The 21,357-nt window shown below is 34.6% G+C and overlaps 1 protein-coding gene across 16 annotated transcripts in view; it reads left to right on the forward strand.

The window, feature by feature from the left end:
• DLG1 (discs large MAGUK scaffold protein 1) overlaps positions 1–21,357 on the forward strand; it is a 143,806-nt gene that overhangs the window by 109,179 nt on the left and 13,270 nt on the right. For 8 of the 16 annotated variants that reach the window (XM_026855098.1, XM_026855087.1, XM_026855089.1 and 5 more), the window contains 5 exons: positions 4,401–4,515; positions 10,823–10,999; positions 11,788–11,857; positions 17,210–17,309; positions 19,986–20,027. In XM_026855098.1, the coding sequence (XP_026710899.1) occupies positions 4,401–4,515; positions 10,823–10,999; positions 11,788–11,857; positions 17,210–17,309; positions 19,986–20,027 (504 nt within the window). Of the gene's footprint in view, positions 1–4,400; positions 4,516–10,822; positions 11,000–11,787; positions 11,858–17,209; positions 17,310–18,063; positions 18,098–19,985; positions 20,028–21,357 lie in introns of all 16 variants that reach the window. The other 8 variants (XM_026855090.1, XM_026855092.1, XM_026855099.1 and 5 more) reach the window with 2 other exon arrangements.

A 21,357-nucleotide genomic window follows, 5' to 3' on the forward strand; every position in this document is an offset into this window, starting at 1 on the left:
TTTTTTTTTTTTTTTTTTTTTTTTGTGATGGTGGGGTACGGTTGGATAAATGCCATGAACTGAAGCAGCAGATGCTTGCACTTCCTTAAGCTCTGTGTTATAATAGCAGGTACTACTCCCTCCCTGCCCCTAAACTTATTAGAAACTTTGAGAAAATTCTAGCCAAGAACTGATACTGTTATGCTCTCATTTTATTGCATTTCATGTTAGTCTTGCTGCCTATTACCCTTTGATGTATAGCATCAGCAGCTTTCCTAAAATTCAGGACATTTAGAAGAGATACTGAGTTAAGTCCCACTCACTGCTGTTGCATATACATCAAGTTTCAAATCCTGGTCAGATTCTTATGTGAAAGGATTGAGGGTTTTGGATTCTGTGGTTTTGTTTTGTAATTTCATTGGGGGGGGGGTGTCTGTGTTTCTTCTGCCACCATAGTTCTAATTACAGTAATATTTCAGAATCTCAGTGTTTTGGTGGCTGTGGAAATTGGAAGCATATTTGTAGATGGAGTTTGTGTGACCAGCCTACTCCATTTGGGTTAAAGTTTGCTTTTTCATTTAATGCCCTTTCTGTATGGTTACTCCGATTACATTAGAGCAATCATATTCCTTCTTAGCCAACCTCTTCATTTCCTCTTAACCAAGAAAGCAGTGTCTTTCTTATCATGTTCACTGTGCCTGTTGCAGCTCCAAATTTCTGTAATGTTGAAGTGGCAAAATAAAACTTTTAAGAAAAGCTTTTATATTTATATGTGCATTGTCTGACTTGGTCACACAGCCATGTGGAATTTCATAGTGCTGTTCACTGTGATTTAGGGGGGAAAATATCAATTTTGTCATAAATTATAGATGTAATATTGGATATACCCCATAAGAAGGAAAAGAATTGTAAAGGAAACAGTTCTCTAGCATTTGGGAGAATCTAGTGACGATAAGCTGAATGATAGAGGTAATTTAAACATGTGGTGAAATTCTGTACATATTGAAAATACTTGAAGGGCAGGTATTCTCTGCTTGCCTAGTTCTCATCCCTAAATACTTGCTTTCTTGTCAGTGAGAGAGACAAACATGAATCAAAGATTGTGCTTTTGGTTTTATCTGGTACTTCTGCTTTTATGTTATTTTAGCTAAGGGGTTTCTTACAAAGTCATCTCTGCCTGGTACACCCATTATATGAAGTTTTTCATTAGTGTAAATTCAATGCTACTTCTCTGTAATTTCTTTGCTGTGTTTTTTTTTTTTTTTTTTTTTTTTTTTTTTTTTTTTTTTTTTTTTTTTTTTTTTTTTTTTTTCCCTGCAGTTAATAAGTAGTAAAGTATTACTACAGGGATTGATTAAAAACTTAGAGGTGTGTATGTAGTTTTTTTGGTGCTTCTGTAATCAAATAAAAATGCATTTTGTATGGATTGCATTTGATACATATGCATCTCACATATGAGTCTCCAGTACTGCTACCAGCTGTTGGCTATGGTGTTCCCCTCTTGTAGGGCAGGTAAGATGGAGGCACTTCTGAGTGCTATCCTGCAATTACTTATTTACATTTCATAAACTACCAGATGGCATCAGTGTTCTTCAGTTTAATAAGAGATTGAAGGTGCTAAAGACAGTTGATATTCAACCTTCTTAATCACAGAGATAGAAGTATAACCTCTCCTGGACAGATTAGCAGCACTTACACTTTATAATGCTGAAGTTGAACGAAGCCAAGTTAGTCAAACAGGGTATAGGTGCTGATCCTTTGGGTACCAAATAGATACTGCTTTTCTGATGCTATCAAGAGTCCTGCTGTTGTCTTATTTTCTGTCTCCAACATTAGGTTCAGTACCACTGTATCAAATAACAAGCTTTCTTTTTTAAAAACCAAAATACTATCTACTTTCCAGCTCCAAATCCAAATCAAGATTATGAGATTTCTATCCATCCTGTTCCTCCTAGAACCTTCTGTAAGAGAATATAACTCAAATTTTTAACTTGCTTTACATCAAAGAAGTTCACCAGATTCCATCTGCCCAGAGTGTTCAAGTTTTTCCGAAATATGACGTCTCTTGGCACTCCTTCATTTTGAACATAGAGCCTTCTCAATCCCAGCCCATTAGTTTCCTTTCTTGCTTTATTGGTATGGCAGAGCCTCTATGTAGAAATTATTCTTAATCTCCTTCTTACTCCTACAGATGTCCTTGTCACTTATTCAGCACTTCCTGGGAGTTCTGATTGGAAAAATTGAATTACCCCAGGAAACTGCAAGACCAGCAACATGAAGATGATATATAGGATAAAATAGAATTAAGCGATAGTAAGGAATAGCTTTCCCTGGTAACTCTCTTACATACTACATGCTACATAGGAGGAAAGCTGATTCTTGCAACAGATGACACATGATACTTTCTTAACAGAAAATTGTAGACTTTTCCAGTAGCTATTGCAAAGAACTGTGGATATTTTCAGTACTGGATAGGCTGTGACACAAGATTATCTGGTCTTCTCCATGCTTACTTTCCTTTCACACAGGGGGCATAAAAAAATCTATGTCAGAAATCAAAGCTACCATTCTGGTAGAATGTTTGAAGTTTAGAGCTTTAATCTTCCCAAACACCCAAGAGACAGCTGAGAGGTATAAATGAGTAAAATGAGGTGACTCACCCAAGGCCATGCCGTGCAGCAGTAGCACAGCAGTAGCACATGAGTAGACAGTCCTCTCTCTGCATCTGGGTCCTTCCCCTAAGGGATATTGCTTTCTAAAGAATACAGTTTTATCACATTCCTTTAAGGTTACCATCCTGTCACCTTAAATTCTTTTGCTATTAGTATTGGTAGTGGTGGAAATAATGTTTTTATGTCTTTTGTCAAACAACCTCATCAGCCTGATTTAGTGCTTTATTCGTGGACTTTATTTATAAAAAGGTACTTGATGCTGTTTTAAAAATCAAGATACTACCTTAAAAACTACTAGCTTGTGGTTTTGAAGGACAAAAGCCAGGGTTATTTAAGAGACTGTTCATATTATCATAAATGGGATAGGTTTAATTGTAATTACTATTGCTAGAGCATCAGATTTATAGTAACCTTGATGAACGAAGTGATATGCCAGGAACTGGTTCACAGAATATTCTTCTGTAACATAGCATTTTCTTCTCTGGTTAGTCTGTGAGTCTCAGTGCTCACTGTCTGATGAGTGTGTGGGGAGAAAGTGCTATAGGCTGTAATATGATAAATCATTCATAGTATTTAGATGACTGTTGAAGGAACCTTAGTTTAGAGATGTTCTCAAGATTTTTGCATTTTAGAGCCCTCTCTATCACTCTCGCATTTCCTGGGTGAATTTGATGCCCTCAGGGAATAAGGGTGCAACTAAGAAGAGCAGCAACACATTACCCAGTTCAGCAGCTGCTTGAACACACCCTGGCTCTCCTAGTGTTGACTTGTTATAGTCTGGCATCATGTGGTCTCCTGGCGAAGGTGGTGGCTGCAGAACGTTTCCTTTAACTAGGAAGGTTTTTTACAAGTGGATCTGTTGATCCTGAAATCCAAACTATTCAGCTGAAGGAAAAACTTACTTGCTTTGAGTTTATATATTATTCTGACAGCATGTGAGTACCTGCTTCAGGAAATGTTTGTCCAGAAGAAGCTATTACTGTTTTACTGTCTACCTCTGTAGCTAAAATCAAATGCATTTAGCTTAGTTTTATTAGTACACAGTGATGCTTAAGAACACAATCTGTTTTCCCAGGATTAACATTGTACATAATTCTGTAGAGGTAGTTTGACTCTCTAATGCCGTTTACAAGTGGATCGAGATTCATGCCAGAATTCTGGATTTTTTTTTTTTCCTTTCCTCAGCTTCTATGGGAACACTGTCTTATTCAGAAGATGTTTTGCATATTTCCCACCTTGTAGTGTTAAATTCTTTATCTAGTTCAAGACCAGTAATTTAAAAGTACAAATACTTTTCATTCCCATTTCTTAACATTTAAAATTTTAAAGTATTTCACATGCATGTTCTGAAGGGGTTTTTTTTGTCATAGGTTAATATTTATCTCTATCAGTCTCTTTATTACTAGAAAAATAATACTTATTAATAAAAATGTTTCTGTTACTTAGAAAAAAATAGTTACTGTGAACTATAAATTAAAACCTATTAAATTTTTAAGAATAACTTGTTTATTTGTTTTGTCTAATCATAGTTATTTCAGATTTTATTTCAGTGAATATTGATAAATATAAAGTTTATTATAGATTTTAATTACAGAGTACAGGGCTTAATAAAAATGTTGGGGGTTGTGAGAGTTGTTTTCTTGTATTGAAAAAGATGTAACATGCTTGTTCTCTGATATTTTTAGCATTTTTGTAATTTAATTGTGAAAGTTCAGGGGAAATGAATTTCAGTGCCTCCCTCTCTTACAGAATACAGTCGTTTTGAAGCTAAAATACATGATTTACGGGAACAGATGATGAACAGTAGCATTAGTTCAGGATCAGGATCTTTGCGAACCAGCCAGAAGAGATCCCTATATGTCAGGTAATCATCTTTTTCACAGTATTTCTACTGTGTTTTTCTGCTTTTCTATATACTCAATATTTCAGTATTTTCTTTTATATGTAATTATTTACTTATTATTAAACTTAACAAATTGATATTTATATGCAAAGTATATTAAAATAAAGCTTAATTTTGATTGATTAATTTAATAGAGCTGAAAAAGAAGAACCCTATGGGAACTTTGGTTCTATTACTTGCTTTTTGTCCTGCCTCTGAGAGATGATAATACTTCAGCAAAAACATATATTTATTTTTTAAGTCAGTGTATATGAAGTCTTAACAGCTTGCTTAATTCAGTTTGTGTTTCTGTGACCGTAGTCTTCATATTTTCCCTCGTTCAGTTCTTGACTTCAAATTTATAGTCCCCCTTAAGCTTTGACAGATTTTCATCTTACTTCCTTCAGGTTACTTGAGCTGTATTCTCAGCTTATATTAAGAAATCTTATTTCTAGATCCAATAGCATTTGCTATAGAATAATTTCCATGGTAACCCAGAGAGCAAATGCATCAATGCAAATGAACTGAACAGTCTTCATTAATTTATTCACATAGAATTAAACATCAAGGAGGCTAAAAGGAAGTGGAAATATAAAAGAGCATGAAGCATTTAAGCAAAAATAGGTGGTTTCACTGGGAAATTGTGGCAAGGTGCAGCTCATTAATGTGCCAGCTAACTCCCAACATCAGTTATCATATACTGATAAAGCATAATGTTTCAAGAATGGAATGTGAGTAAAAGGATTCCATTTAAAAAATGAATTGATTTTGAGTTCTCTGAACCAGTTCATCTCTGGACTGAATAAGGGTCAGCAGTAGCCTCTTGGCAGGGGCCAGAACATCTTAGTAGGGCAGGAAAGACTTCCATAGTGCTGGTGCTTGGGTTAAACTTGATTTAAAATGTTGTGGGACCTCACTGGCATACCTGCTAAAGCCTAGGCTTGGGTGCTATTGATTTTTCTCATCCAGAGCAGATACTGTGTTGTTGATGGTGCTCTCTCTGTTGAGCTACAGGAAAGGAAGCAAGTCTTGCACAAGGCAGTTACCTGAGTAATTGCATGTATGCTCAGAAAAGTCTCTCTGTACTTTGAAGCCTATTTCTGAAGACTTAAACGTAGCAAATTACTCATACAGGGCTTCTGTTAGGTTGACTTTAACATGTAGCCCTTATGTTTTGACCAGTTATTTTAGTAGCTTTATCTGAATTCTGGTTTTGCAGAGCTGATCTTTTTTTCTGTACTTTGTCTGTCTTAAATATTTTTTGGGGTCAAAATTTAAATCTCTAAGCATAAATGCCTAAGGGTAAGTACTTGATTTCATCAGTTATCCATGTCTTGGAATTTCCACAAGTAGGTGTACATATGGGTATTGTGGCGACATCTTCCTTTCCATAATCCCAAAATTTACTGCTTTAGTTGTCATCATATAACTAAGCCTGAACAATTATAAATGCTTTTAGTTTGCTTGGTTAGCTGTAGTCTGATTAGGTTCTAAACCACTTATGATCATGTTCACACATTGGTCTGGTATTTTAAGCTGCTGACAAGCATTTTGTGTTTATGTAGCTTTTATTCCACTGTTGGAAGTTGTTATCTGTAAATGACTAAGAGTGAGCTTTTGACTTTGCCGGCTGCTGCAGAAAATGCAGCCTTCTCTTGTTGGCGGAAGCCTTGTGGAGACTTTGCAAGAAAGGTTTTTGGGACTAGGTAATCAGCTTTGTTAAAAGTCGTAACAAAAATCTAAAATGCAAAAATTCCTCAGGAAAAGTGCTTTTCCACCCACATCTCTTAACAGAGGTTGCTGCTAGGGCTTTTGAGATCTGCTCTTGTCATCACACCAAAAGATGCCAAAAGACTGGTAGGCAACTTCATATACACAGGATGGGTTCACATCTGTTCTGTCTGGTTTCTGATGTAATTTTGACCTCACTGAAGTAAGTTTTATGAAACTTTTCACATCTTGCTAGATACTGACAGAATGTGTTAGCTATCCGGCTTATTCCTTATTATGTCACTCTAGCATGATCATTCTCTGCTTTTAATCGTACCAATCCAAAGCTAATTTTAGTAACCGAAGCTCTCTTTTTTTGTGTAATGTTTGATTTTAGATATGCCTTAAAGGACTCCAATTACATAACGTATGCTGAATCGAATGGTAAATCTAACAGTAAAATGTTTATAGGCATTCAACCATAAATGTAGAAAGCCTGTCAAATAAAAATAAAAATAATAATCTCTGGAGATTTCTCAAAATCATGGTAACAAAATAGCAGATGAAAAGAGATACAGCATTGTGTTCCCATAACTGAAGCTTGATATCTTTATGAATAGTCTGCCTGTAAACAGCATTTTGGGCATGTTATGTAATATCAAGGAAAAGACAATTGTGTGCCTCAAAATACAGTGTGAAGTAAAATGGCAGATTTTTCTTCTTAATTGTATGTATATCAATATATGATGAATAGTCCTTGTAGGGCAATACAAATACGGCAGTTCAGCAGCAGCTAATTCTTTGTTTGAACATCTAATTCTCTCTCTCTCTCTCCTCCCTTCTAATTAGGATGTACTGATTTAATGGACTTCTCTTATTTTTGCCTTATTTCTTTTGTTCATTATTCTAAGAGGAGAGAGATTCTCTCATACAGTGTTTTTGTTTTTACATCCGAGCTTTATCTATATCTGTATGCTCTTCTTCATCTGTAGATTCAAAAACCACATGTGAATAGGTGAGATGCCTTCATGGTATCAAGTTTCTATGATACTATGTTGAGAGTGAGTAAATTTTGTTCCATGTTTTATCTCATCTTGTATGCAGTCTCAGTCTGTGCAATATGCATAGAATTCAAAAATGAAAATTACTTCTACCTCTGTGCGTTTTTCTGACAGCACGATACACTTCAAATTCAAACAATGGTGCTGATTTCTGCTTGAATCAGAGCAGAAAATGATTGCATATCCAAGTGGAAGAAACTTTACAGTTTTGAAATCATTAGGAAGTTTTAAATAAATCCACTCAAAACTAAGATCTGGCATTAGCACTAGGCCTGAAAAGTGTACGTGCCTGCAGGACTTTACTTTGGCATCCCTATGTTATTCTAGTTTGAAACATCTAGTTTCAAACAGCTTTCCCAAAAACTGAGGGAGAGAAAGAGAACCTCCTTTATAAGCTACCTTCATTCATTCTGAAGTGGTAAGATTAATTCATATTTCATGAAATAAGACATGGAGATGCTTTTGACATGGAGATGCTTTTGCTGCAGGAATTCCTTGTTGCTTTGTTCAGCAAGAGTACCCTAAAAGAAGAAATGCTTCAGTAAAACTTGATAAGCAGCCTATGATATTGAAAGTACTGAGTGTGGCCAGGTAAAAAGACATTCTGGAAAATTTGGCACCGTTGACTGTACAGCAATTAAATTTTTGGCTTTGAAGCATGAACACTCATGAGACATGTGACTTAACTTCAGTTTGTGTAGACTTGTAAAAGAAGGAACCCAGTTACCTTTTTTTAGTGCTGTTTAGTTGCTGAGTAATACAAGGTAAAATGAAAGGGAGGACTTGGTGATTTCTCTGTAAAATATAAGTCTCCATAGAGGGAGTTAATAAAAGAGATTTTTTTATGCACCAGTCTGTAGATAAATATGTCATCTTGGCTGTGAAATGAGTTCTTGTTTGATGCCTTGCCAGGCATACAGGAAAAGCCATGTTTATCAGTTGGAATCGCAAGAGCTTTTCGTTAGTTCTGTTTGCTTTTTGGCTCATTTGATCATTACCAGTTTCTGGTGTTCCTATAAATTTTAGCAGCATAGTTTTGTCACTACTGTGTGATGCCCTAATTAATTTTATTATAAAAGTGTCTCTATCAGCTTTGATTTTTTCCCAATAAAATTATTTTTCTTGAAGTGACTGCAACAGAAGAAAAGTATTTGATGAAACTGCTTTTCATTGTGCAAAACCTATTCTGTGTAACCATTTATCTAGTTGGAAGAGCACATGTTGATAATATATGTTTTTATCCATTTGCACTTCCATTTCACTCTTGTGTTGTCTGCATGAGAACAAATATACGTATGTTAATGCTGTTAGGCCCAGCTCACTACTCATCTAAGTTTATATTGAAACTAAAACCTAGAAGTTAAAAGTAGTGCTGGTAGAAATCATTGCTTGCATGCTAACAAGAATTCTCAGAAAATAAATTTCATTATGCATTTAATTAATTCAGTGAAAATGTATACAACTTGAAACTGCATCAAAAGTGCATAATGGATTATGTGCAGTTTATTTTGAGATATGGAATATTTGTCCAGAGTGCTTAGTGAACAAAAATGTGCAGAATAAATCTGGATTAATAAATACTAGATGTGTATGTTTCTTACCTGCACTATTTGGGTTATTTCAAAGAAAATAAGAATTCTGATTTTTTTAAAAGAATCAATATTATGAAGTATATTATGGAATTAAACTGAAAAATGTTATAATGGGGGTTGCAGTACTGCAGGAAGGTGGTATTTCAACCTTCAAGCTTTTTCAAAATTGAAAGTAAAAATTTTATTATAAACTTAACAAATTAAAAGCATTGCATAGTTAAATATATTTTTTATCATGAGAGTAAATATTTCTAAGCCATTTTAAAATTTGTGTCTTGTTCTAGACATTTTAGCAAATATTTATTAAAACCTTTAGCCCTGTATGAAAAGTTTTTAATGCTTTTTATGGCCCAAGAAAGGCATGGTGTCTCAAACAACTCATTTTTCAGTAGACCTTACGTTGAAGATTAATTGATCTGACAGAAAATTTTTGCATTTTTTTCCATGTAAGCAATTTGTCATTGGTTACGAACAAATAAGATGCAGCTCAAACCTGAAGTAATACACTCAGTGCTTTAGAAAGGCAAAATTAACAAAGCTAAAATACATTTTGGAGCAGTTATGACTTACAGGTGCTTATATGGGTCAAAAAATTTTTGAAACAATAAAAATCTAGCAGAAAAAGGTACATAAGGCTATTGTTTGGGATGAATAAATGAACTCAATTTGGACAAGGAAAAGCACACCATTTTAAATCATCACATTGTAATTGATTGATGCTACTTTGTGATGGACAGTATCAAGCCTCTAAATCAGGATAGGGTATCGTTTAGAATGTACATCACGTGACAAATGTATGAGCTTGCATATGAAATAAAGTTGAGAATTTTTTAGCCTGTGTAATACAGGCACATCTCATTTCACATTGGTGAGGTTCATACATCTTTTTCAAATGTAAAATAAAAGTCCTTTATAAGGCATAATCTTAGGAGTATCTCTTAAAATTTGGTAAGAGACTTCAGTCGTCGTTCATTTCCACATCCTCACTAAACCCTTGTTTGTGCTGGGTGAAACGTACTGCAGGTCTCTTCAGTTCCTCAGGGGACTGATCCAGATATAAAATGATCCAACAGGGAGAAAATAAATTAATTTTAACCCAGACCAGCTCTGCAGAATGGTGCACCATGTGCCTTTTCAGACAACTGTGCTTTCATAAGCAGTAAAGGGGAAAGGAGTCAGTACAAAGCAGGCGTGAATGTGGGTGTGGATAATAGTGGGCTTGCATAAACTGACCTTGCTGACCAAGGGAATGTTAATAAAACTATAGCCGGCACTGAAGCTGATGTTCAGGTATTGTTAGTGCCTATTTGAAAACAGGACTACCTTAGAAAAAAGGATGACATTCTTTTGAAACAGTTGGGAATTTTCCAAAAAGTATGGACATAAGGTTCTTTGCCTTTGGGTACTACAGTAGCAAAGTTGTTGTCAGATCATATTTCTAAGTTAATTTTTTTTTTCCCCTGCAACCCTGTGAGCAAGATAGTGACTTTCATTTTAAAGACAGACAGAAACTTTTATTTACTAAAATAATTTCAATTTATAACTTGATGTAAAACAGTGTACATTACAGAACTTTTGACAGTGCTGTATGCTTCAAATACTCGCTTGCCTTTTTTTATCCTTGGCTGATAAGTAACTTGCTCTATGCAAAGTACTTCCTGAATTGCAGGAGGCACCTTATGTGGACCTTTTATAAAGCACTAGAGTTTTGCTCTGGATTAAGTTTGTTCTCATTCGTTAAAATTTACAAGTGTATGTGGATACATATGAGAGAGAGAGAAAAAGCATTCAGCATTCTTGTTTTAAGCAACTGTCAGAATGATGCAATCATTTGTGACCAATGCAGTCTGCTTGCTTCATATTTTGTGCTTTCATAGTCCCCTATTTTTTTCTTTTTCTATGTTTAATTTTTTATTTTCAATGTAGAGCTCTTTTTGATTATGACAAGACTAAAGATAGTGGCCTTCCAAGTCAAGGATTGAACTTCAAATTTGGTGATATTCTCCATGTCATTAATGCTTCTGATGATGAATGGTGGCAAGCACGGCAGGTAACTCCAGATGGAGAAAGTGATGAAATTGGAGTTATCCCAAGCAAACGCAGGTATGTCATATTTTATTGACTTTGAGATGCCTGCTGTTAAACATCTGATATGATTAATACATATATTGCATATGCTTTGCTCTTTGTAATTTTGTACCACGTCAGCCACTTGTTTTTTGTTTTTTGTTTTTTTTTTTTAAAGAAGTAACCTCTATTGGGATTCTGACTAACTCAATGAGATGTTTGTTAAATTCTCTTTAGCCTTAGTTGTGTGCTGAATTTGGTAAAGGTCGTTCAAGTACATTACTCTGTTCTCACTCTAATCAAGTTATAGGCGTAATACTACTTAATATTAATGAATAGTAGAGTATTTAGTATTTATTAAAGATGATTAATTAATTAAAGAGGAATTGATTAATAAGTAATTTCTCCAATTATCTATGAAAAGATGTAAAGTGAATTTTGTTCGAATCATGACACTGTCATGAATTTCTTCTACCCGGAACCTGGAAAACTGGCAAATATTTCTTTGGTGGCCAGAGTAAATGGAGACAAGGTATTTGTTCACATACTAGAGACTCCAATCATAGATTGAGTGCTCTGAGTTTTAATATCTGCTGTTTACTCATAATTGAGGCTGTTCACTCATTATATCATGTTTTCTCTTTGCACCCTCTGGATTTATTGAACCTATATAATCACAAATCACTCCAATATCCTCACAGCTCATCACTTGAGAAACAACACCCTACTTTCCCAATACACTTTGGCATTAGCAGGCTTCCATTTTCTGCAGGTGTTCTGGAATTTTGCTGATTTTTCCATTTTTGTGTATGTTTTTGTGGTAGAGTTGAGAAAAAAGAACGAGCCCGTTTAAAGACAGTGAAATTCAATTCCAAAACAAGAGGAGATAAAGGGGTGAGTTAATTAAGTGCTAATTACACCTGACATTGTGTATGGTAATGTTTTTTAGTGGTTTATGTATGCAGACTCAGTTTAAAATTTTAGTGAAAATATTAAATTCTGTCAAATAGAAAGAAAATAATTCTGAGCACCAAAGCAAAGTTTAATTGCCAAAACACTGCAAATTGTTTAAAGAATTAATGTGGAAATATGTATCATTAATACTTTAATGTAACAGGAGTTGTAGATACCAGTTAAGTATTGAGTAATGCCATTTCTAACAGCTCTGCAAGTGCTGTTTATAAAGCAGTTTAGTCCTTTAGTACAGATTGTACACCTGTACTCTACAGTTTATGGGATGGGGCTTACTACCAAATTTCAGAAAAAGTAAAACTTTTTTTTCCTTTAAGGTTTTTCAGCATAAAGTAACTTCTTTGTTACATTTACGGATGTAGAAGCTTTAAAGAATTTTTTGCAAGGGCATAGGTCAACAAAAACTCAAGACTAGAGCCAGAATCAGTCTCCATCTCACAGCTGTTTTTTCTCACCGCCACTCTCTGTTACTGCAAATACAGATATGGCTGGACTCAAATAATCTAAAATAGCCAATATAGATGAAAAATAACACAATCCAAAAGAAATCTTGGACTTAGTCCCTTGGTGCAGTTAACTGCACAATATGCAGTCCCTGACCCAGTACACCTGATGAGAATGAGTGGTGGGAAAGCAGTGTAGTGCTTAAGTAGTGATAGGAATGTTTGTAAGCTAAAATTACAACAATTTCACAATGCTCCAGCAGCCAATTTTTTTTTTTTTTTGCAATGTTTTGGTTGTTTTGAGAAACAATTTCATAACCTTACTATTTCTACCAATATTATATAACTAGTAATTTCGAGAGTTAGGTATATGCATTTTAGAAATAAGAGCCTTCTAAAGTAATAATATAGTGTCATTGTTAAAAATCTGAAACATGCTTTAAGCATCTGAGGGAAGCTGTTTCTTAAATAGTGATTGTTTTTTTCAATAGCACTAAGGTTGCAACATTAGTCAGTCATTATTTTAAATCCCAAAGCTTCCTTTTGGTCATTTATTTCAGTTACTATGTTTTTATACCTTCAGAAATCACATATATACAGTATTAAAGCTTCAGTACTTTATCTTGATAATGTAGGACTTTAAAGACTGTCAAATGCATATGTACATCCCTCTGCTATATGGCACAGGTTTCAGTTTAGTTTATTAATGAAGAAAATGTCGTGTTTGTTTCCATAAGTATTTGTTTAAAAGGAAATTAGTATCTCTAGTTATTTTCTGATGAATGATTATAGTACTACTTTGATGATTTACTAGATTTGCAGGGTTTTTTCTGTTTTGGTGCATTCATGTATTGGTATTGGAATAAGATGTTATAAACTGATGTGGTAATTTTTAACCTGATCATTTTTATAATTTGAGTTCACTTTTTAGAAATAACATAAAGAAAATGGCTTCAATAGTTTAGATTATTTTAATGACATGAAATAATTTTTCAATCGTTACCATGTTCTTCGAAAGATAATTGCATGGTTTTGTAGTTTGTCTACCCATAAACTGCAAACAGTTAATTAATGATGTATTAGAAGTAGCATTTTGATAATGGTGGAGTTAGTGCACAGTCACTGTGTACTAGCATAGCACCAACCATATGCATGAATTACTGAGTGGAAAAGCAACTACGCTTGCCATTGATATAGAACTGCAGTTCTTTTTCTTTAGTAACATTTCATTTTGCAAACACAATTAACATTGTTCACAAACTTTTGCTTCAGCTGTAAATGTGTTAATGTTAGTTTTTCCTTGTATTTGTCATGATGATATTTTTCCCAGTAAGCTGTCTGCACCGCACCATCCATGTCCTCATGGACTGTGTGTGCCTTCCTGTGTCTGCATCTCATAATACTCCATGGACAGGAGAAATACCAACTTTCTACAATTCTTCAAAAATTCTAGATTAAAAACTTAATAACCCTAGTGATAACAAACATTAAAATAGATGTTCCTTTCATTTTAAGGAACTCTAAAAAATCTGGAGCAGAAATGGTTAGATTTTTTTCTCATTTGTTCCTTTCATATACACATTTATTTCACTTTCTGTGCTGCTTCTGTTTTAATATATTCTTGCTTTTGATGCCTGTTTATGATTTGCAGAGGGCTTATGAAAAATTTAATACAATTACTATTAATTTTCAACTAATAAGCAATTCTCTCTAGCTTTTTATAATCATGGTATCTTTTAAAAATAATCTTTTGGCTAATCTTTTATGCAAAATCAGTATAATATTACCTTTTTTTTTTTTTTTTTTTTTTTTTTTTTTTTTTGGCAATGGAACTGACTCTGACCATTATACATGCAGTATATAAAATTTAATATTAGTTCAGTAAGATGTACTGTACAAAAAGTTAAAATAATCATTGTCATGAAATATTTTCAAAACTAAAATGAAGAATCTGATTAAATTTTATGAAGTACAATAAATCAGCCACTCATTTTAACTATACACATTGCAGAGTCTCACCACCTCAGTTAAACTGCAACATTTTAGCTTTTATTTCTCCTGTTCTTTTGCCCAAACTGAGGGAGTTGTCTGAAGTGAACAGTTACATAGATGTGAGACTTCCATTTTTTGAAATTCATTTTACAGTATTTTTCAGTATACTCAGCAAAGATCTCCTCTGGGCATATTTCTTTGTTGCCCTTGTTCTGTAGATTACAGTAACCTTTCTGATTATGAGAAATAAATTACAATGACTTGCTGACTCAAGGTAAAGGTGGTCACAAGGACCATAACTTAAACCTTGCCCATTCCCACTATGTTTCCTGCAAGCATATGATTGGCTTCAAACCAGTTCTTTTGTCCATATGTCAGGTTGATAATTTACCAGTTCTTACAGTGGAATGACAGTTTTACTTGAACACAGATGCCAGCCAATTAAAGGTTTTATGGATTTCCCACTTAAACAGTATTGCTATTTCCAGAGCTCAGTGTTGCTGATTGTGCTCCCTTGGTACCATGTGCCTCCTTAACACCTGGTAATTTTAAGTAATTTTTTTAAACAATGTTAAGGAAAATACCACTGGATGTTTCAGTATCTGATACTGCCAAGCAAGTCTGTAATAAAACAGATGGCCAGAAGGATTGTTAGTAGTGTAGCAGGATGCAGCTTTTTGTGTTGCACTATAGGCATTCACTTTAGGAAGGCCAAATGCTAGTTTTGTAATTGTACCAAAGAAAGTGGCCTACCGTTTGAAAAAAACTTTGTCCTATTTGACCCCTAGTTGTTTCTATATTTCATTCCATACTTAATGTTGGTAGAAAAGATACTTTTGCAACTGTATTGCATATAATAGAGGAAGATGAGCTCACACTGGCTGAAGAATTACTTAAAAGTTAACATGCTCCAAATTTTAGAAGTAGTAATAGATGAATAATAGATACAGATAATAGATAATGTGTGAATTGAAAAATTTTTTTTTTTTAAAAAGTAATTTTTAAAGAATGGTTCCATGGAATTTTTATTACTTCCTGCTGCACATGAGCTCTGCTTGATTTAGCTTAGCTTAGAAAGCTTGGCTTAGAAATAAACAGTCCCCCCATGCAGGATCTGAAAATCAAGTTGGGCATTTTCTCACTTTTGCCATCCTTCCCATAGTAGTTTCTGCAAACCAAATGACAAACACATGGCAAATTTCATGTCACATGGTTCACTTTTTGAAAAGAAATTTCAGCTATATTAGCTGAAATTCAAGTTAGCTATATTAGTTCTTGTTCTGGGCGTAATTGCACAAAAGAGTTACTGATTTACTTATACATTGAGTTTTTTTATTGACTTAGAACAGTAAATTAAAGGTGCTGTAGTCACATAATGTCTTCAGCAGAAGACATGGCAGATATTACAAAAATCTCTGTTAATTACACCTGTAGACATGCCTATCTATATGAATGAAAATACATTGATGCTCTCCATCACTTAGACAAGGAGCACAATGATAGTTTATATTCAAATGGGTGGATATGTATATGTCTGTATAGGTAACTCCAGAAATTTTTGTAGCAACTGAGATGCAGAAATTCTTAAGCAACATAAGCAGTTAATGTCAAAAGTTGCTGAACATGATCCTTGGATAAACAGGATTTTTCTATAAATGCACCCTTGAAAAAATAATTGACACAGTAAACAAATGAGTTTGTATCTCAGAGGACTGGAAAACCTGCCATTTGAGAAAAGGCAGAGAGAATTGGGTTTGCTCAGCTTTGAGAAAAGAAAGTTTAGGGGAGACCTTATTGCCATGTCCCAGTATTTAAAGGATGGAGTCACATGGAAAAGACAGGTAGTGGGTACAAGTTGCTCCTGGGGAGATTCTGATCGGACACAAGAAGAAAATTTTTTACAGTGAGAACAACCAGCCATTGGAATTATCTCCCCAGGGAAGTGGTGGATTCCCCAACATTGGACACTTTTCAGATTCAGCTGGACAGGGTGCTGGGCCATCTTGTCTAGACTGTGCTTTTTCCAGGAAAGGTTGGACCAGATGACCCTTGAGGTCCCTTCCAACCTGGTGTTATATGATCTTTTGAAACTTAATCTTGGTATTGGGATGCAAAATTATGTAGACAGAAGTAATCTCTTCCAGTGAACTGGCAATGAATTACAGTTGTGAAAGATTGAAACAAACACAGGTTTGAGGGGTTTGATTGTTTGGATATGTTAACTAGACGCATTTCTTTTTTCCTTTTTTCCTATTTCACTGTTACTTAGTTTTATCGTAAGAGCATTCAGTACAACACCAACTTTTAACTTCATTTATCTTTACTGTATGATATGTTATTTAGCAGTTGCCACCAAAGTATTTACAGTGTTTGCCTTTGCAAATGGGTAACACTGGCAAATAATTCTGGTGTGCTGTTATGATGTCAGCTGTTTGCAAAAGCAGTGTAGAGCCTCAGCATTTTTTAAAAATACTGTAAACACTATATTAGATAACATCAGTGATTTAATTAAGTTCATTATGGTTTGGCCACCTTATAGCAGCCTAGTTTTTCAGATCTTTTTACACTCCCAGCAAGCCTAAATTTATGAAATACAGGTCACGCCATATAGGATGAACCAGCCTGACAGTTCTCTCTGTAACAAACTTGTGAAATATGGTGTGAGCAAAGCCATGATCCCAATCTCCCATTTTATAACGAGCTGAGGAGATAGTGTTAAACTGAAATATGCACTGCATAATGTGGTTATAGGAGTCAGCTTCCACAAAGCTGCTGGTCTGGGCCTTTGTTCACACAGACATTAGACATCCTTTGTTTTGCCCCTCCTTCTCTTCTTCAGCAGTCATTCAATGACAAGCGTAAAAAGAACCTCTTTTCCCGAAAATTTCCCTTCTACAAGAACAAGGACCAGAGTGAGCAGGAAACCAGTGATATTGACCGTAAGTATGTGGCATTCAATGGAGAGCAAAGCACAAGTAGAAGGGCCTGCTAGATTGCAGTAGGGTGTTACCATGGAGACAGTTTCATGAGCTGCAACAGGCTAACAAACTTGAGGTGCCAATGACAAACTAATCTACAAAATCTACAAAACTGTTTGTTTACTGTTAAAGTAAAATTTAACGCAAGAGTATCCCAGTTTGGAATAAACTGGGTAATACTGTTGAGTAACAGTGTGTACGTAACTGGAGGAGGTAAAAGCCTTCCTGTGCTGTCAGTGATGATTCCTCATTTCTGATGTGGAGGAGAGGGCACAGCAGCAAAGAGAGTATAATGGAGTTACCAGCTTCTCGAATCAGTCTCTTTAGACTGGCTTCTTCAAAGTCATTCATTCTAATTTGGTTTTCCCAATGAAGAGAGTTTACTTTGATTTTCATCGTTGTTGCCAGTACTAAAAAAAAAAAAAAAAAAAAAAAAAAAAAAAAAAAAAAAAAAAAAAAGAAAAAAAAGTGTCTTCTCAAAAAGCAGTTGCATAAGTTTGCTAATTCAGACAAGATCTGCTATAAACTGCATTCTCTGCCATTTGCATCACTGATTACACTTCATGTGCCAGTCAGGTCAAATCCTATAGACTTATCCACCCCTGTGATGTTCTGGGAACTGTCTCCTGTCGTAGCGCCAATTTTATATATTACTGACAATTATTTTCTTTGTGATTGTCTTTTTATTGCTTGCCCTCTGGGGACTACTCTGCAGGAGGTCCCTGACGACATAGGATCAAAAGGCCTGAGTAAGTGATCAAAATACTCCCAAGTTATTTTAACCTCCATCTGAAAAATTACTACTTTTTTTTTTTTTAAACAGATCTCTTTGAGACTGGTGCTCTACTGGCATGAGGAGGTTGACACCAAAAATGTTTCATAAGCTTTTTCTAGTTTGCAGTGTTCTGGGGTTTTTTGCTCTCAGAAACATGTAACTTTAAGTTCACGTGACTATCACATTAGAATTTTTTGTTGTTGTTCAGAAGCTTACCAGCGCTTACTTGTTTGTCCTTAATAGTACCATGTTTTTAAATTTAGTGATTTTTTTTTTAATGTCACTTCTATCTTGTCTTTGTATTTTTATTTATTTAAAAATAACCTATGGCTTTTTACAGTAATAGTACAACCATTGCTGTAATACTTTACAGTTACAATTTTCAATCTTCTCTCTAGGTGACTGATGTTTACAGCTACATAAATAAAAAACTTTGCTTAACGAATGCCATGAGAACTGTTGCTGTCTGCCTTATCTGAACTCTTATGATGCTTTTAGAATGTGTAGAGGGGTAGCTAATAGAGGAGACACATAAGCATTTATTCTATTTCTTGAAGAAGTGTTAACTAAATACAGTAAGATTCAAAAGTTTCTGAGTACTCTTAACAGATCTATCTGTGTATACAGATAGCACCATTGTACTAAAATGACAAATGAAAAAAAAAATCAAGACCTTGATATTAAACACATATATTGTTATGCATTTATGGAATAGCAAACTTAGTAAAGACATGTGACTGGAAATCATAAAAGTAACATTTCTTTACAGGGCGTAACTGTTACGTACGGTGTTCCTGAAATTACAAGTAAAAAGTGGTGTACTTCCGTACTTGGCTTGAATCATGAAATTCTAGTAGCTGTAACATTAATTTTCCATTTCTGAAATGGCTAAGTTCTTGGTCTAGAGCAGAAGACCTTAGCAAGCTTTATTGCCTTATGGGTTAGAGCAGAAGATCATAAGCAGCCTTTATGGCCTTATGATCATACCTAGTTTAAACTGTGTAATATAGTCCAGAAATGTCCCTAGGTGGTTCTGTTAGAAAAACAGATGGCTTCTAGCCTATTTTTCAGCACAGTCAGACTTTTTGAAACTTACTACGGTTAATGCAAGCTGTGTTACTTGGACTCTGCAAGCCTGCTGTTCTTGTTGGCATTTTAGGCTTTACATCTTTACAATTGTGCCCATTATCAGACTATCACACTTGTATTCTTAATTAACAATGACACCCTTTCATGTTCTACCAAGCTTTTAAACATTACTATTTCCCTTTTCCATGGACATTCTTTTTCCAGGTCAAGAAAATGAAATGGAAATAGATCCAAATTATTGATTGGTACTTGCAAACATAGCAAGTATTTGTTTTTCCTGCGCAGAAATGAAATGAGGGAGTTCAGTCTAGCAGAGATTTGTGGTTTAAAGATATTAGTTCACTTTATCCAAAAACATTTAAAAAAGTTAATTAGCTTACCTATGATGACTGACTTTTTTTGATGTTTATTAATTACTAGAAGCACACTTGCTTCATAACTGTATTCTTACCTCTAGAGTAAGAAGTGAAAACCTAAAAATTGCAGGGTTACATGTGAACTATGAATTAGTGTACTTTTCGTAATCTTATTTTGATGTGCTGTTTAATGTTTTTCTTTTTATTAACATCAATTCCTTTCGTATGAAATTAAGCTTGACCCTGAGAGCTATGAGAAGTTCCTTAAAACTTTTATATGCAGTATGTATTGATTTCAGCATTTTGATATCAGTATTGTCTTTCATCTGGATTATTTTGTGTCAGTTTGCTTTCTTTTGGACTCATGCCATTAGTGTATGTTCCTTATTTTTTTTTTCCATTGTGTTGCAATTTCAGAGCATGTAACCTCTAATGCCAGCGATAGTGAAAGTAGTTACCGTAAGTGTTTTTAAGTTCTTCGTTTATTTAGAACCTTTCAGTAGCTCTTCCTTTGGGTTTTTTTGTCTGTCTTTTGTGGGTATTTACATGTTAAGTAGAACTTTCCATTCATGTGAAATCCATATGAATGTATTTGGTAGAGTACTGCAAACTGTGCTGTGTCTTTGTTTTTAAAAAAATGGCTAGAGAGAATCATTGAAAACATCCTTTATGGATATTTTTATTGTGATCTATGATTTTCTTAGTTCAGCTTAATTTGAATCTATTTCTGTTTTTTGGTTTGGTTTTTTTTTTTTTTTTTTTAATTATTCTAGCTAGCTAGACCTCTTAAAACCTAAATGTAAATTTAATGCTGACAAATATAATTATATGTAGTTGAGCATAATACTGGAAGAATAACTAAACTGTGTAACCTTAAATAGTGCAATAACTATCTAAAATAAGCTAACATGTATTTACCCTTGCTTTCAGCTTTCATTTATCTATTTTGTCAAGTGTGAGTGCTTAGAATGAATTGCCTTCGAAGCATACGACACACATTCAGTGCTGGAGTCATGATAAATTAGCATGCTAGGCACGCATGCACGTTCTCTCTCTCTGAAGATGTAGTATCTTTTAAATACTAGTCTGAATAAGCTTTTTTACTAGCCCAAGATACAGTACTATTTACTATTACCCAAGCTATAGTAGTACTACATGTTCACAGTGGTCAATAGGCTGCATGATGCTGCTCTAAAATGCTTTTAAAATGTCTTAAATCAGAGTCAGAACTTCAATCCCACTGGTAATTTCCAGTGAACAAACTCCTCAGTAAGGTACACAGTCCAGACCTGGAACCAAGGATAGATCAGAGCAGGAAGATGAAAAAGTTGAAGATTTGAAGAGGAATATGAAAAGCAAGAACAGTAAAAGTCAGTCAGTGTGACACTGCATGGCTCAATGCTCAGCTTCTGGTTGCCTGAATAATGGGGGCTTCAGAAACGGATATAACGTATGTTAGGGTAATAAGGAGGGTGGTTCATTAACAGATATATTGGTTTGGAAGCTGTTGATTTTCTCAGAGATGATGATCCACATTTTTTCTACCAGATGATTACACTCAAGGAGAGAATTTATACATGTATATAAAAAGCTAACAGTGTTGTAGATAGTAATTGAAAAGAACCAGTTGGGGGAGGCGTTTGTGTTCCCTGAGAATAACACAAAACTGAGCATGTTTGGAAGGTGCCTTTGAGAAACTTTAGAATTTTTAGCCTCTTTTAATGACATGCCATTAAGACTATTTAACAGTGACTGTTTCTTAAATTTGCTGCTATCCTTCCCCCCCCCC

The sequence above is a fragment of the Athene cunicularia genome (assembly GCF_003259725.1).
Source record: "Athene cunicularia isolate RWA chromosome 9 unlocalized genomic scaffold, athCun1 chr9_part1, whole genome shotgun sequence".
Taxonomy (NCBI): domain Eukaryota; kingdom Metazoa; phylum Chordata; class Aves; order Strigiformes; family Strigidae; genus Athene; species Athene cunicularia.